At 40.1% G+C, this 13,005-nt stretch overlaps 1 protein-coding gene across 3 annotated transcripts in view; it reads right to left on the minus strand.

Annotated features, from left to right (window-relative positions):
• Positions 1–13,005, minus strand: part of AGBL1 (AGBL carboxypeptidase 1) — a 774,608-nt gene that overhangs the window by 630,367 nt on the left and 131,236 nt on the right. For all 3 annotated transcript variants that reach the window (XM_042941057.1, XM_042941055.1, XM_042941056.1), the window contains one exon: positions 1,859–2,012. In XM_042941057.1, coding sequence (XP_042796991.1) covers positions 1,859–2,012 — 154 coding nt within the window. The remainder of the gene's footprint in view (positions 1–1,858; positions 2,013–13,005) is intronic.

A 13,005-nucleotide genomic window follows, 5' to 3' on the forward strand; every position in this document is an offset into this window, starting at 1 on the left:
CAAGACACTAGCCTCTGTCACATTTTTGCTGATGACCTCAGATTAGTCCCAGGCCTGGCTCCAGAATTTGCAGGGCCCGCAAAATGAAAATGCAGACCCCCATGTTCAAAACCTTTTTAAGACTTGAAACCAAGTCCATGGCCCTTCTAAGCATGGGCTCTGAGCAACTGTGCAGCAGGCACACCTATGAAGAATAGCTCTCATTAGTCTTTTCTCATCGAGCACAGCCCTGGCTGCCTCGGGGTCCAGCTCGAGGACCGTCACTTGCAAGTCTATCGTGTCAAAAGGAAAGTGAACAGCATGCTTTCCACCATCACATGGGTCTTCCCCATGCCTGCCTGGGCTACCTCTTGAGATGAACAACAGCTGACATATCAGCACATGTTGAAGAGAGAAAACTGTAATGACACACGAGAGAATGCACTTAGGATCTCTAATCTTACGCCGCAGACAGAAACCAGCCTCCTTTGATTCATATAAAGGTGTTTAAGGTGCTTTAAGATTTCTTTTTTTTTTTTTTTTAACTGAACTATTTCAGAGTGTCAAATTATTCATGGACCTTTGCCGTGTCTCCAGTCCTCTCCTTAAAGCAGGAATGATCTTTCTAGTTATGACACCAACCAAAGCACCTGTGTCAGCATATGAAAAACTGAGAGAGCAGAGGCAATCCATCCCATAATCGGACATTGGGTCCTGCCCAGCTCCTATTTAGAAACTGACACTTCAGAACACAGGCTCACATAAATCCACTTTCTTACATAAATTATTGTTTGGCCAAGGTTGCACTAGAAAAACTGCCGTCTCTAACTTCCAAGAACGGCTCACATGCGAGCGGAGGACTCTGTGACTGTTACAGAAACTGCTCTTAAATTCATAAAACACGTAAGAGAAGTTTTTGGAAAATCCCTTATTATTCATGAAAGCCTTTTAGGGCTTCATTAATTCAGATGGGATAATCAGTTGTTGATTAGCCAGGTTGTTAAGCATCCATTGTCAGATGTTGATGGGGTGTGAGAAATTACATTTTGCATCCACCAAAGAGTCACCTGAACACAGTTAGCACTTCATCAGGTAAGGTTGCATCTTCTGGGGATAAATTGGCCAGATTTTTACTCCCCAGTCTTTTCTTTCATCTCGCAAGGTTTTCTGTATTGCAAAGCCCTCCTCATTCTGTTTGGTGGTTTATCTTGCCTATCTAAGGTCTAAAATATGTCAGAAGCCAACATTGAAAGCTAATTGGTTACAGGTAAGTCAGATTTGTGCTCAGGGCTCTAATGTTACAGGGCCATTTTGTGTGTGTGTGTGTGTGTGTGTGTGTGTGTCTGTGTGTGTGCGCGCGTGCACACACGCATGTGTTGGTTTGGCTGACGGTTCTTGGCTAGAGCCTCTTCCATATTGTCAGCCCTTCAGATCCAAATGGTGTTCAAGTCCTCAAGAGGATTCTTCAGCAAGGGCTCCATCCACTTCCTTCCTTCCCGGCCCTTGTCTGGCCGTGGGAGCAGTATAAAGGCAGTGAGCATGGGGAGGACAGGCCCTGGATTCAAGGTTGGAAAATGTGACTCCAGTCCTGGTTCTGTTTTAGGAGAGGAAGTGACCGTCACCAGGAAACTGTTCTCAATTCCAGCAAGCCTTCATCTCCCTGACAATTTTCAGTTGATTTTTTTCTCCCTTTAACAACAGAGCAACATTAACATTTATTCTTTGTGCTGTGCCAAGAGTTGGAAATGCATTTCTATAAACATAAACTGGTCCTCAGACCTTATGGAGCTTCTGATCTGAGGGACAGGAAGCTTCCAAGGCTGTGAGGACACCACATAATCACCAAATCTTCAAAGGAGGTTGTTTGTTTTTTACTCACGGAACTGTTCCAGGTGGTCAGCACTATCGGACTCGGGCATGGCTGTGATGGTCACCAATGGACATGAATTCCCTCCCAGAGTCTGGCAGAGAACATCCTGGCGGAAGTATAGTTGCTTGGGGTTCACGCTTTTTTCCAGGATGTCAAGGTGAGTCTGGAGCAGAGACGAGGCAGAAGTGATTGTTATTCATGAAATATTTTTGACAACCACAATAGAAAACAGCAGCAAAGCTTATATTCATGTAACTCCCTATAGGCTGGAAGTACTTTTGTTCACTTAATGTGCCCGATATTGGGCATTAAGTGATTAAAAAGGGAGCTATTCCTACTAGCTAGGAGTTCAGGGAAGCTGAACAGGAAACAGTTTCTGCACATGTCTGCACCAAGGATATCTGTTTCCGAGTGGTACTGAAAGCAAGAGGGCAGGGCAGACAGCAAGCCTCTCATCACTAAGGCATATAAAGAATGTAGCCGCCACGAAAATAAAGCACACCCAGGGCACTCTGAGACAGAGAGCTGCAGTGGCACAAGGAACATAAAGAGCATTGTGACCCATCAGAGGACAGTACAAAGCACAATCCAGGGTGGAATCCGAGGTGAAGAGAACAATGACCTGGTAGTGATTAATTTTCCCTACCCTACCTTCCCATTCAAACACTCATTTAAAACACAGAAAGACACAGAAATGGAATAGTCATTGAAACTAAGACTCTTGGTCAACAATCTTTAAGACCTCTGACCATATTTTTGCCAGCTCGAACTGTGGGACTAATCAGAAAGAGGTGAAGAGACTTCCTCCCATCCACACAACGTATCCTGACAACGGCGATATAGTAACCTCAGTAACCAGAGGGAGAAGCTGTCCCATTCAGCACAAGACCATCAGTGTACAAAAATTATCCTTCCAGCTGAAAAGCTCAAGTTTTCACCACAATCAAGTTGGCATCAGGGCCAAGGAGAAACTGCCCACCTTGTTCTTTTGAGAAATAACAAAAGAACATGATAATAACATGAAACAAATATGAATCCTATGAAAATATGTATAAAATATTCATAAAATATGTTATTAAAAGGGAGTAGTACCTTCAAAAGTAAAGGGTGTGTTTGTGTGAAAAGCATTCACTGTGGAAGTGGTAGGCAGACAAGCGGCTCCCCCAAAGATCCATGCTCTAATCTCTGAAATCTATAAATATGTTACCTTCCGCAGCAAAAGGGACTTTGCAGATATATTAAGGATTAAGTTCTACTTGAGATACAGATTTTCTACTGCATTATTCAGCTGGGGCCAATCTAATCACAAATACTTAAAAGCAGGGAACTTCTCCCATCTGCAGAGAGCCAGAGACAGCAGCACGAGGACTCAGGCTGTCATTGCTGGCTTTGAAGATGGAGGAAGCGGGTCAAAAGCCAAGGAACATGATGTCCTCAAAGAGCTAGAAAATGATTCTTCTCCAAGAGCCTCCAGAAGGAACATAACCCCAACACCTTGATTTTGTCCTAGTGAGACCCATGTTGAACTTCTAACCTAAGAGCTATAAAGCAAAATAAAACAAAAGCTTATTATTTGAGCCACCAAGTTTGGGACAATTTGTTAGAGTAGCAACAGAAAATTAATACACAAATAAAGAAGAAAAAGACTTGTCTAAATTAAGTAAAAATTTTAGCATCTGCGTAAAAGTAGACTAAAACCTATTGTACCCCATTGAAATATCTGAGTTGCAAGGAGAAAGAAAAAGTCCAAAGGAAAGAAAAGATTACCAGATGACTCAGTATGACCTTTCCTCTAGCCTCAGGAATAGCTGAAAATGTGACCCTGAGTCATACTTTCTTTACAACTGAACCCCAAATCATCTACCTCCACATAGCCTACTGACTTTATTATCCCCTGTCTGCCTCAACATAACTTTACTAGTCTAGGAAAGTCTTGCCCAGGAAAATATAAATCACAAATAAATTTATTGTTCATTCCAGGAACATCTCATCAACTCTTCAACAGAAAGCAACAACTGATTCTTTGATTCAAGATGCATGGAGACCCTGTCCTCATGATTCTTGCCTTACAGTGTCCCCCAATCTTAAACCACTGTGTCATGATCTTTACCCAATGCTAGTCAAGCCCCCACATTTAAAAAAAAAACTTTATTTATTTGAGAAAGAGTACATATGCACACACCAAGTGGGGGAAGGGCAGAGAGAGAGGGAGAGAGAGAATCCCAAGCAGGCTCCATGCTGTCAGTGAAGAGCCCTAAGCAGAGCTCTAATCTACAAATGTGAGATTATGACCTGAGCCAAAATCAAGAGCCGGCACTCAACCAATTGAGCCACTCAGGTGCCCCTGAATAACTTTCTTTTAACAAGATTTAAAGACTTAATAAACATTTCACCTTTTCCCTACCCCTTTTGAGATATTATCAAGACCCTGTCACATTCTTCCTTGTGAAGTATATTAGTTTCCTCTCGCTAATATAACAAATTGCCACAAATTTAGTGGGCTAAGGCAACACAAATTTATTGCCTTATAGTTCTGGAGGTCAGAAGTCCAAAATGGACCTTACTGGGCAAAAGTCAAGGTGTTGGGAGAATTACACTCCTTCTGGAGGCTCTAGAGGATAATTCATTTCCTTGCCTTTACCAGAATCTAGAGGTCACCTGTGTTCCTTGCCTCATGGTTCCTTCCTCCATCTCCAAAGCCAGGGATTCATAATTCCCACCTCTGCTTTCATGGTCACATCCCCTCCTCTGACCCTGACTCTTCTGTCTCATTCCATCATGTTTAAGGACCCTTGTGATTACACTGGACCCAACCTGATAATCTAGGACAATCTCCCCATCTCAAGACCCTTAACTCAATTACACCTGCAAAATCTCTTGTACTCCATAAAGTAACATCATCACAAGTTTCAAGGATTAAGATGAGAACACCTTTGGCAGTTGGGGTGGGGGGAGCCATTATTCTGCCCAACACACAAAGGGAAGCAATAAACTCAGATTTCTCTTAGAAACGGGTTGCTCTGGTGATATTTCTGGGACCAGAATTTGACACAGGATTAAGTAAAAGAATTAGAAGGAGCATGTCTATCCCAGATTCAAGAGAAGAATTCAACCGAGGCCCATGTATCCAACCAAACCTTTGTACTTCATTCTTGTGATTGTTCATTGAGTAACGAGTACCAGGTATTTTTGAGATGCCCTGTGCTGTTGACAGGGAGACAGTCACACCCCCCAGAGGAGGCAAGGTAAGTAACAAAGTGTACATACACAAACACACGTAAACCAAAAGGTCTATGCAGAAAGCTAGGTATGAACATGGAAGAAACCCCAGGGCGGATGGTTTTCCTAGGCTATGATCAGCTTCATCTCTCAAGACCACACATGTCCCTAGTTAAGAGTGACTAGGGCAAAAGAAGCCATGCCTGGAGTCTAGAGACCTTCACTGAGCCCTTTCTGTGTATGTTGTGTGGTTGTTTGTGTCCTTCTCAAGGATGAGTCAGCTTGGCTCTGGTAAAGCCTAGTCTTGTGTGTTTGCCAATCTAACTAAAATCAACACCATTACACCTTATTGAGAAGAATGGGGGGTTGCACCCTACAATGAAGATTATTTTTAAGTAGTAGGCATGTGCATTTGTGTGTGTGTGTGTAGATAAACCTATAAATGTACATAAATGTACATGCAAAAATTATCCTTGGGTCTTACTTCCTTCTGCAACACTAGATGCCAGAGGAAAAGGATTACTGCTTAGTGTTTGACAGTAGAAAGGATTGTTACCCAGTGAACCTACAACCAGCCAAGTGTTTGCTCACGTGCATATGTGGTACATTCACATGTGCAAAAGCTCGAAAGCACATCACCTTATCTTTCCTGAAAATAATAACTGGAAGACATACCGCCCCAAAATCAAACTAAGAAATGATATAATAGGACAGTCCAGTTACACAAGGCTTGAGTCTACCCAACAATTGAAATATGGTTACTATGTAATACAAACATAAAAGACAAATATAATAATACAAATATAAAATAATAATACAATTACATGAAGCAAATATAAATATAATACAAATGTAAATATATACAAATATAATAATGCCACCATAAAAATAATTATATAGGGAGAAAATACAGATTATCAAATCTTAATAATATCATCTGATTCTAAAATGAAATTAAAAAGAGATGTGCAAGGGAAAAATTAAGTAAAACAAAATATGAACTTTTTAAACTTTCAGACATAGTGATATTATATAATCTTTAAAAACGGAAAGGTAATATATCGAGATGACTAACAGGGTAGGCTCTTGCGTCAAACTGCCTAGAATCAAATTTGGGCTGTGGGTTCTGGAAAAGTTATGTAAATTCTGTATTAGCCTCTTTGTGACTCAGTTTTCTCATTTCAAATGTGTATAAAAATACCCACCTCAACCAGTGGTTGCTACTTAACCATATGCTATATGTGAAAAGTCCCTGTCATATAGGAAACACTCAATTTTACTTGTTATTTTTGATGGACAAGTAAAAGTTCAAATATGTTTTTATTAATTTATTGATCTATTTTTTTTAATTTGAGGAAGAGAGCATGTGAGCAGGGGAGGGAGAAAGAGGGAGGGAGGGAGGGAGGGGGAGAGAGAGAGAGAGAGAGAGAGAGAGAGAGAATCCCCAATAGGCTCCATGTTCAACACAGAGCCCAAAGTAAGGCTTGATACCATGACCCTGGGATCATGACCTGAGCCAAATTCAAGAGTCAGGCGCTCAACCAACTGAGTCACCCAGACAGCCCCAAATATGTTTTTTTTAAGAACAAAAAGGGAAACACTAGTTGAATTATAAACACTAAAGAGAAAAAAAATATGAGAGAAAATATGGTCGGTCCATGTTGTATAAGAAAGACAGTGGGGAGGGAAAGAGAGAGAGAAAAAGAGGAAGGGAGGACAGAAGGAAGAAAGAAAAGAATGAAAGAAAGAAGGGGAAGGGAAGGAAGGAAGGGAGAATGGGAGAGGAAGGGAAGGAGGGAGGGAGGGAGGGAGGAAAGAAGTAAAAAAGGAAGGGAACAAGGGAGACAGAAAGAAAAGCAAAGAAGCATGGAAAATAGCATAAAATAAAAGTGATAGAAGGAACACCAAAAATTGTTATAAGTAAAGATTAAACATCCTTATTAAGTGACAAAACCTTTTAGATTCATTTTTTTTTAAATCCCATTGCATACTGTATATAAGAAGTAGTTTCAGAGAAAGAAAAAAATACATAATGTGTATGAAAACACTCCTAAATTATCTATTTTGTTTGCCTCCACTAAAATATTTTAGGACAGAAATACTGAAACGTAAAGAATAAGCAAACATAAATTAAAGCAGGCACAGTGATAGTAATATATGACAAAGTCATATTTAAGACCAAGTACATTAAAAGGGATTTAAAAATCTTATTTTGATAAAGGGCAAAATTCACAATGAACATATAAAACTCATAAATCTTAAGAATCAAGTAACATAGACTGAAATATAGAATGCAAAAACAGAAGAAGGAGAAAAATAGTACAATGAGTGGGAGAGTCTTTAAGAAAGTGTTGAATAAATCACTTCCACAAAAATAATGATATACAGCATTTGAACAATACTGTTTTTATAGGTAAATGTCAAATTTTGTCTTTACAGAGAGCATTATTTTTTTCTTTTTCTCAAACATCCTCGGAACTGTAACTAAAATTAATCATATACAGGGCCTTTTAAAAATTCCCTAAATTGGGGTGCCTGAGTGGTTCAGCCATTTAAGCATCCAACTCTGGATTTTGGCTCAGGTTATGATATCATGGTTTGTGAGTTCGAGCCCCATGTCAGGCTCTGTGCTGACAGAGCAGAGCCTGCTTGGGATTTTCTCTCTCCCTCCCTCTCTGCTCCTTCCATGTCTCTCTCTCTCTCTCTCAAAATAAATAAACTCTAAAAAAATAATGTAAAAAATAAATACATAAAAATAATGTTTTAATTAAAAATAAAAATGCCCTACAGTTTCCCCCCAAAAGTAGAAATTGTACCAACTACATTATCTGACAATTCAATTAAATTAGGCATATGTAAAAATGGTTTGAAATACAGCAAAAGTCAAACTGTTAGGGAATAGAAAAATATCCTCCTGAAAGAAGGCTCATGGAAGAAATTCATGTATGAAAAGGAAAATCAATATTAAATCAGTGTAATTAAAGTCCTGGTAAGAGAAATGGACATCTGGTCTCCTGGGAAAGATGGCACAGGACAAGAATGGAAATGTCCCTTTCAGAATGTCAGCCATGTCTTGCCATCTCAGTAAAGGGAAATTGTAGAAATTTAGTTAAAAGAATGAATACAGTTGTGTGAGTTCAGATGATACTCTCTGATCATAAACAAATTCTTCTAATCACTTTCATAAGTTGCTGGGTGAAAGCTGCTCCCAGTATTGGTTATTATTGAAATCTGGACAGAGCAAAACCCATCTCATGATTACTCTCAAGATTCCAGGCCCCCAAACTTGGAAAGCAATATTCTCTTCTGCAGCATCTCCCCAAAATGTGTTCTGCAGGACATTACTAAGTGCTGGGGGGTGGGAAGGGAGGTGGAGGGACGGGAAATTCACAGCCAAAGCACCCGGAACATGGTGAGTTAAAGAAAATGGTAACATTTTCATGGCTGCAGAACTTTTCAGATTCTTTTTTTTTAATTTTTTTTTTAATGTTTATTTATTTTTGAGACAGAGAGAGACAGAGCATGAACAGGGGAGGGTCAGAGAGAGGGAGACACAGTATCTGAAACAGGCTCCAGGCTCTGAGCTGTCAGCACAGAGCCCGACGCGGGGCTCGAACTCACGGACCGTGAGATCATGACCTGAGCCGAAGTCGGACGCTTAACCCACCAAGCCACCCAGGCGCCCCTCAGATTCTTTAAAACAACAATATCCTGGGGCACCTGGATGGCTCAGTCGGTTAAGCATCAAACTCTTGGTTTTGGCTCTGTCATAATCTCATGGTTTCGTGAGTTCAAGTCCTACACCAGGCTCTGCACTGGCAGCGTGGAGCCTGCTTGGGATTTTCTCTCTGCCTCTCTCTCTGCTCCTCCCCTACTTGTGCTGTCTCTATCTCTCTCAAAATAAATAAGTAAACTTAAAAAAAATAAAACACCAATATGCACTGTAAACTTAGAAGAAAAAGCAGCGAACAGTGTTTCATGAATTTATGTGACCAATAAATTCTTTTTCTCTAAAGATCACAGGATCCTGGAATGCTATAGAATATGCTTTGGAAAACATGGTCTTTGCTGAACTGCTTCTATGAGGATTTTTTTTTTCGTTTGACATTTCATTATGGCTACAAGGGTCCTCATAGGCATGGGGGAGCCTTCTCAACACAAGAACTGACCATCGTTCTGCAATGTCACAATGTTACAAATAGGCCACAGCTCTTTGGTGTCTGATGCCAAATCTAAAAAAAAATAATAATAATAAAATCTAGATTTTATAAATCATGTAACCTGCTTCCCAAAGCAGATTTGGAGGCAGGTTGGTCTACTACAGAAGTCATCAAACACAATTGAGTGTGAAAGAAAAAAGTGAAAAGAAGGGTACCTGGGTGGCTTAGTTGGTCAAGTGTCCAACTGTTGGTTTAGGCTCAGGTCAATACCACAGTTCATGAGTTCAAGCCCCGTGTCGGTCTCTGCGCTGAGAGTGCAGAGCCTGCTTCAGATCCTCCCTCTCCCTCTGCTCACTTGCTCTCTCTCTCTCAAGATAAATAAATAAACTTTTTTAAAAAAGTAAAAACTAAAAGCACCATTGTGCCCATGAATACAGCCCTTCAAAACAGCATCACCTTACAGACAGCAGCTACACTAATGGTGAGCACTGCATAATGTACAGAGATGTCCAATCACAATGTTGTATGATGAAATTAATGTTGTGCATCAACCATACTCAAATAACAAAAACAACACTGTGGCCTTAGCATGTCCCCCAGCAACAAATGCAGGAGGAAGCAAAATTTCAAAGTTTTCTTCTCCTATGAATTCTCTGTTAAATGTTTGATTATTCTATTTTTATGATTAATAATATCACAACTCAACAATGCCTACCATCTTTTAGCTTAAGCTCATTTTCTTGTAAGTGAGGTTTTTCATGCAACCATCTCCCCGAATCCCCTCATTGAAATCTCTGTTCTGTTCCACCTGTCCCCAAATATGTAACACCTCTACCCTTAGGGCATGATTCTGGCTCCAGTCATACAGAAGACTTCCAGAAGTAAACCACCTATAAACTGTGGGATTTCCTTTTGTAGAAATGGCTCTGTATTGTTCTCCAGAAAACGGTTTTGAGGTGAATGTTCCCATCTCGGATCCAGCAGGGCCACGTGTAATTGGACATGGCTGGGATAAATGATGAGAGAAACAGGGCTTCTGAATGCATGTGCCAACAACCAAGTATAATCACAGCCCCACAGAAGCCACAGGGGTGGGTTTCTTTACAAAAATGGGAATGAGTTCAAGGCAATTACGGGACCCCCTGAGAGGTTGTCTTCTTAGAAGAAAATCCTACCTCTCCATGAAAGACGCCAGGCTGATAAGGTAGGCTGCAGCCTTATGGGCGCCTCTCCACAGGAGTCTTCTGCTCCCCTTCTCCTTTAAACTTCCAGAAAAGACTTCACTTGACCTCAGCAGGTTACCCCGCAATGGCTATTGATAAGGTGAGAAGTACCCGCACTGAAAATCATTCATTTGTCATTGTTATCCCCTAAACAGCTGTACTCTCTGTGCCCCTAATTCAGAAGAAAGCTCACCCCTAAGGAGATGGCCTATTTTATTTGTATACAGACTAGTTCTCAGTTGTCACTTAAATACACTCATCGGAGACTGGAAGGTCTCTCAGCACAAGAGAAGGAGAGATGACACATATAAGCTAAATAAGATCCAGACAGCCTGCTGCAGGAGGGCTCTAATGGGCTCTGTCCAACTGCCCCAGCCCGCCAGTGCCTCTCTCTCTCTACATTAAACGGACTTGCTTTAAGAAGGAAGAGAAATGCTTTGTCTCTAGGTGTCTGTTCATAGATTTGCTGATTAGAAAGAAAACATGAATTTCAGATCCTTTTCCCATTAAAAATAAATGAAGTTATATTACTTATGATTTGGAAAAGAGAGTAAAAAATAATCACTTTGATCAACTACCCTAAGACAACCATAAGTAGCCTTGGCATTTATTTCTTTGGGGTCCTTTATTTGGATTTTTTACATAATTTTAATTTTATTATGTTATGGAATGGGTATCTTCCCATCAGCCCAATGGAGAAAATGATCACGCATCATTATCAAAAAGGGACTAAATGCCCTGATGCTTACCATCTAGTATTGCTTGCTACGCGCCCATACTTGGCTAACATCTTCCATGTATCAAGTAACTCAGCCTTCACAATAACCCACGTAGTAACTGCTTTTATATTCTGCACTCTTTTAAAAGACTGTGCAAATATATTCTAATTCTCTCTTTTCTTTCCTTCTCCCACTCTCTTTTTCTTACCCTACACTATACTCTATTTAACCTCTGAGAACAATGGTGGGAGCACCGGCCACCATACATGTGTATGTCTGGTGAAAAACCACGCTCAAACTTTTGGAAATTTAAGCTCTCCCAACATATGGACCCTACTTATGATCACCTTTTTATCTCTTGCCAACTCATACAGTTATAAATTCCCAGTGAGATCCTGCTTCCTTACCCTCTAAAATGTCCATCAGAAACTCTCTTGGGGCCCCATTGTCAGCCAATACTACTGGCTACCTAGGGGCAATACACAACATAATCCAGATACTTTAAAAAGTATTGTGAACACTTGAACCATCATTGCAATTATTGACAGCTTGATATGGATGATTAAAATAGAATTCCATTTGCTTGCTTCATAATTATATCATTATATTTCTTTCTTTTTGCTTTATTTTAATATTATAATTTGGACAATTATCCAACAGAGTTCCTGGCAAGCATCTGGAAGATATCAATTTGAAAGAACTAAATGCTAATTCTCTTATTATAAGAGAATAATAAAGTTTTTTAAATTGCAAAATTGTATTCATGTTGAAAAACATCCAATACACATGTCCTCCACTATAAAAATGTCTGTAATTATTAAACATACTCCATATTATAAGAGATTTACAAATTGTGAATTCCACATAGAAATGTATTTTCCACCCCTCAGCATAACCCCCAAGTAACATGCAGTTAATTCTGCCCTTGGGGTATCATTCACATTTAATTTATCACTGATCTGTTGGAAGAAAAACTATTTCTCCCTAGGATGTGTCCAAAAATAAAAATGACTAGTTTGTACTATGGAATGTACTCATTGTGTCCAGGATAGGAGGAAGTAGATTTTAAAAGAAGTCATAGAGTCAATTAGTGTGTTAAACCTAGAGAGAACAAAGACCATGCATTATTGGAAATGTAAAACCCAAAAGTGACTATATGCACTTTTCACTTTCAGGTAACAGATGTCTTTCTTACTCTGTTCTACTCATTTAGGAGAAACGATAAAGTGTCCCTTTTCCTTTGTCTCTTTTTCATTAACTCTCCTCATACTTCCCCAGTGGGAAAAGATTCCCAGTCAATTGGCTAAGCAACAAGCCAATAAGCATCAATTCACAAGATCTCTCTTTCCCTCTCATCAAGATCAAGTAACTGGGAGGGGAGGGGGTTCCTCTTTTCTTGTGTTTCTGTCCCCGACTCAAGACAAAATTATCTCCCCACCATTGACTACTGATTCCTAAGCTATTGGTTGATTGTAAACTTCAGACCCCTGTGGTCTGACAAGAGCACAAAAGGTCAGTGGACCCTAAAGGCATAAGCTGTGACGTACAATAGTTGTAGTAGCTACGCTTTTATAGGTACATGCAACCACCACGTTGTGTGGTTGTACAATCTCTGATAGTTGGGTTCATGTCATCAACCCACCGTTTTTAGTTGAAACACCTAGTGCCATGGATATGGTTTAGCTGGATAGTGTTGTTCCCCAAACACAGTCCCATTCTCATCTCAAGATGCTCTGACAGGTCCTGGTGAGGTGCCAGCTGGTTGATTCAAGACCTGACACTTTTTCAGGCAGGGCTTGACTGCATTTGGCATCTTACTTTAAGTTACACACTTC

This window comes from Panthera leo, chromosome B3, assembly GCF_018350215.1.
Source record: "Panthera leo isolate Ple1 chromosome B3, P.leo_Ple1_pat1.1, whole genome shotgun sequence".
NCBI classification, from domain to species: Eukaryota; Metazoa; Chordata; class Mammalia; order Carnivora; family Felidae; genus Panthera; species Panthera leo.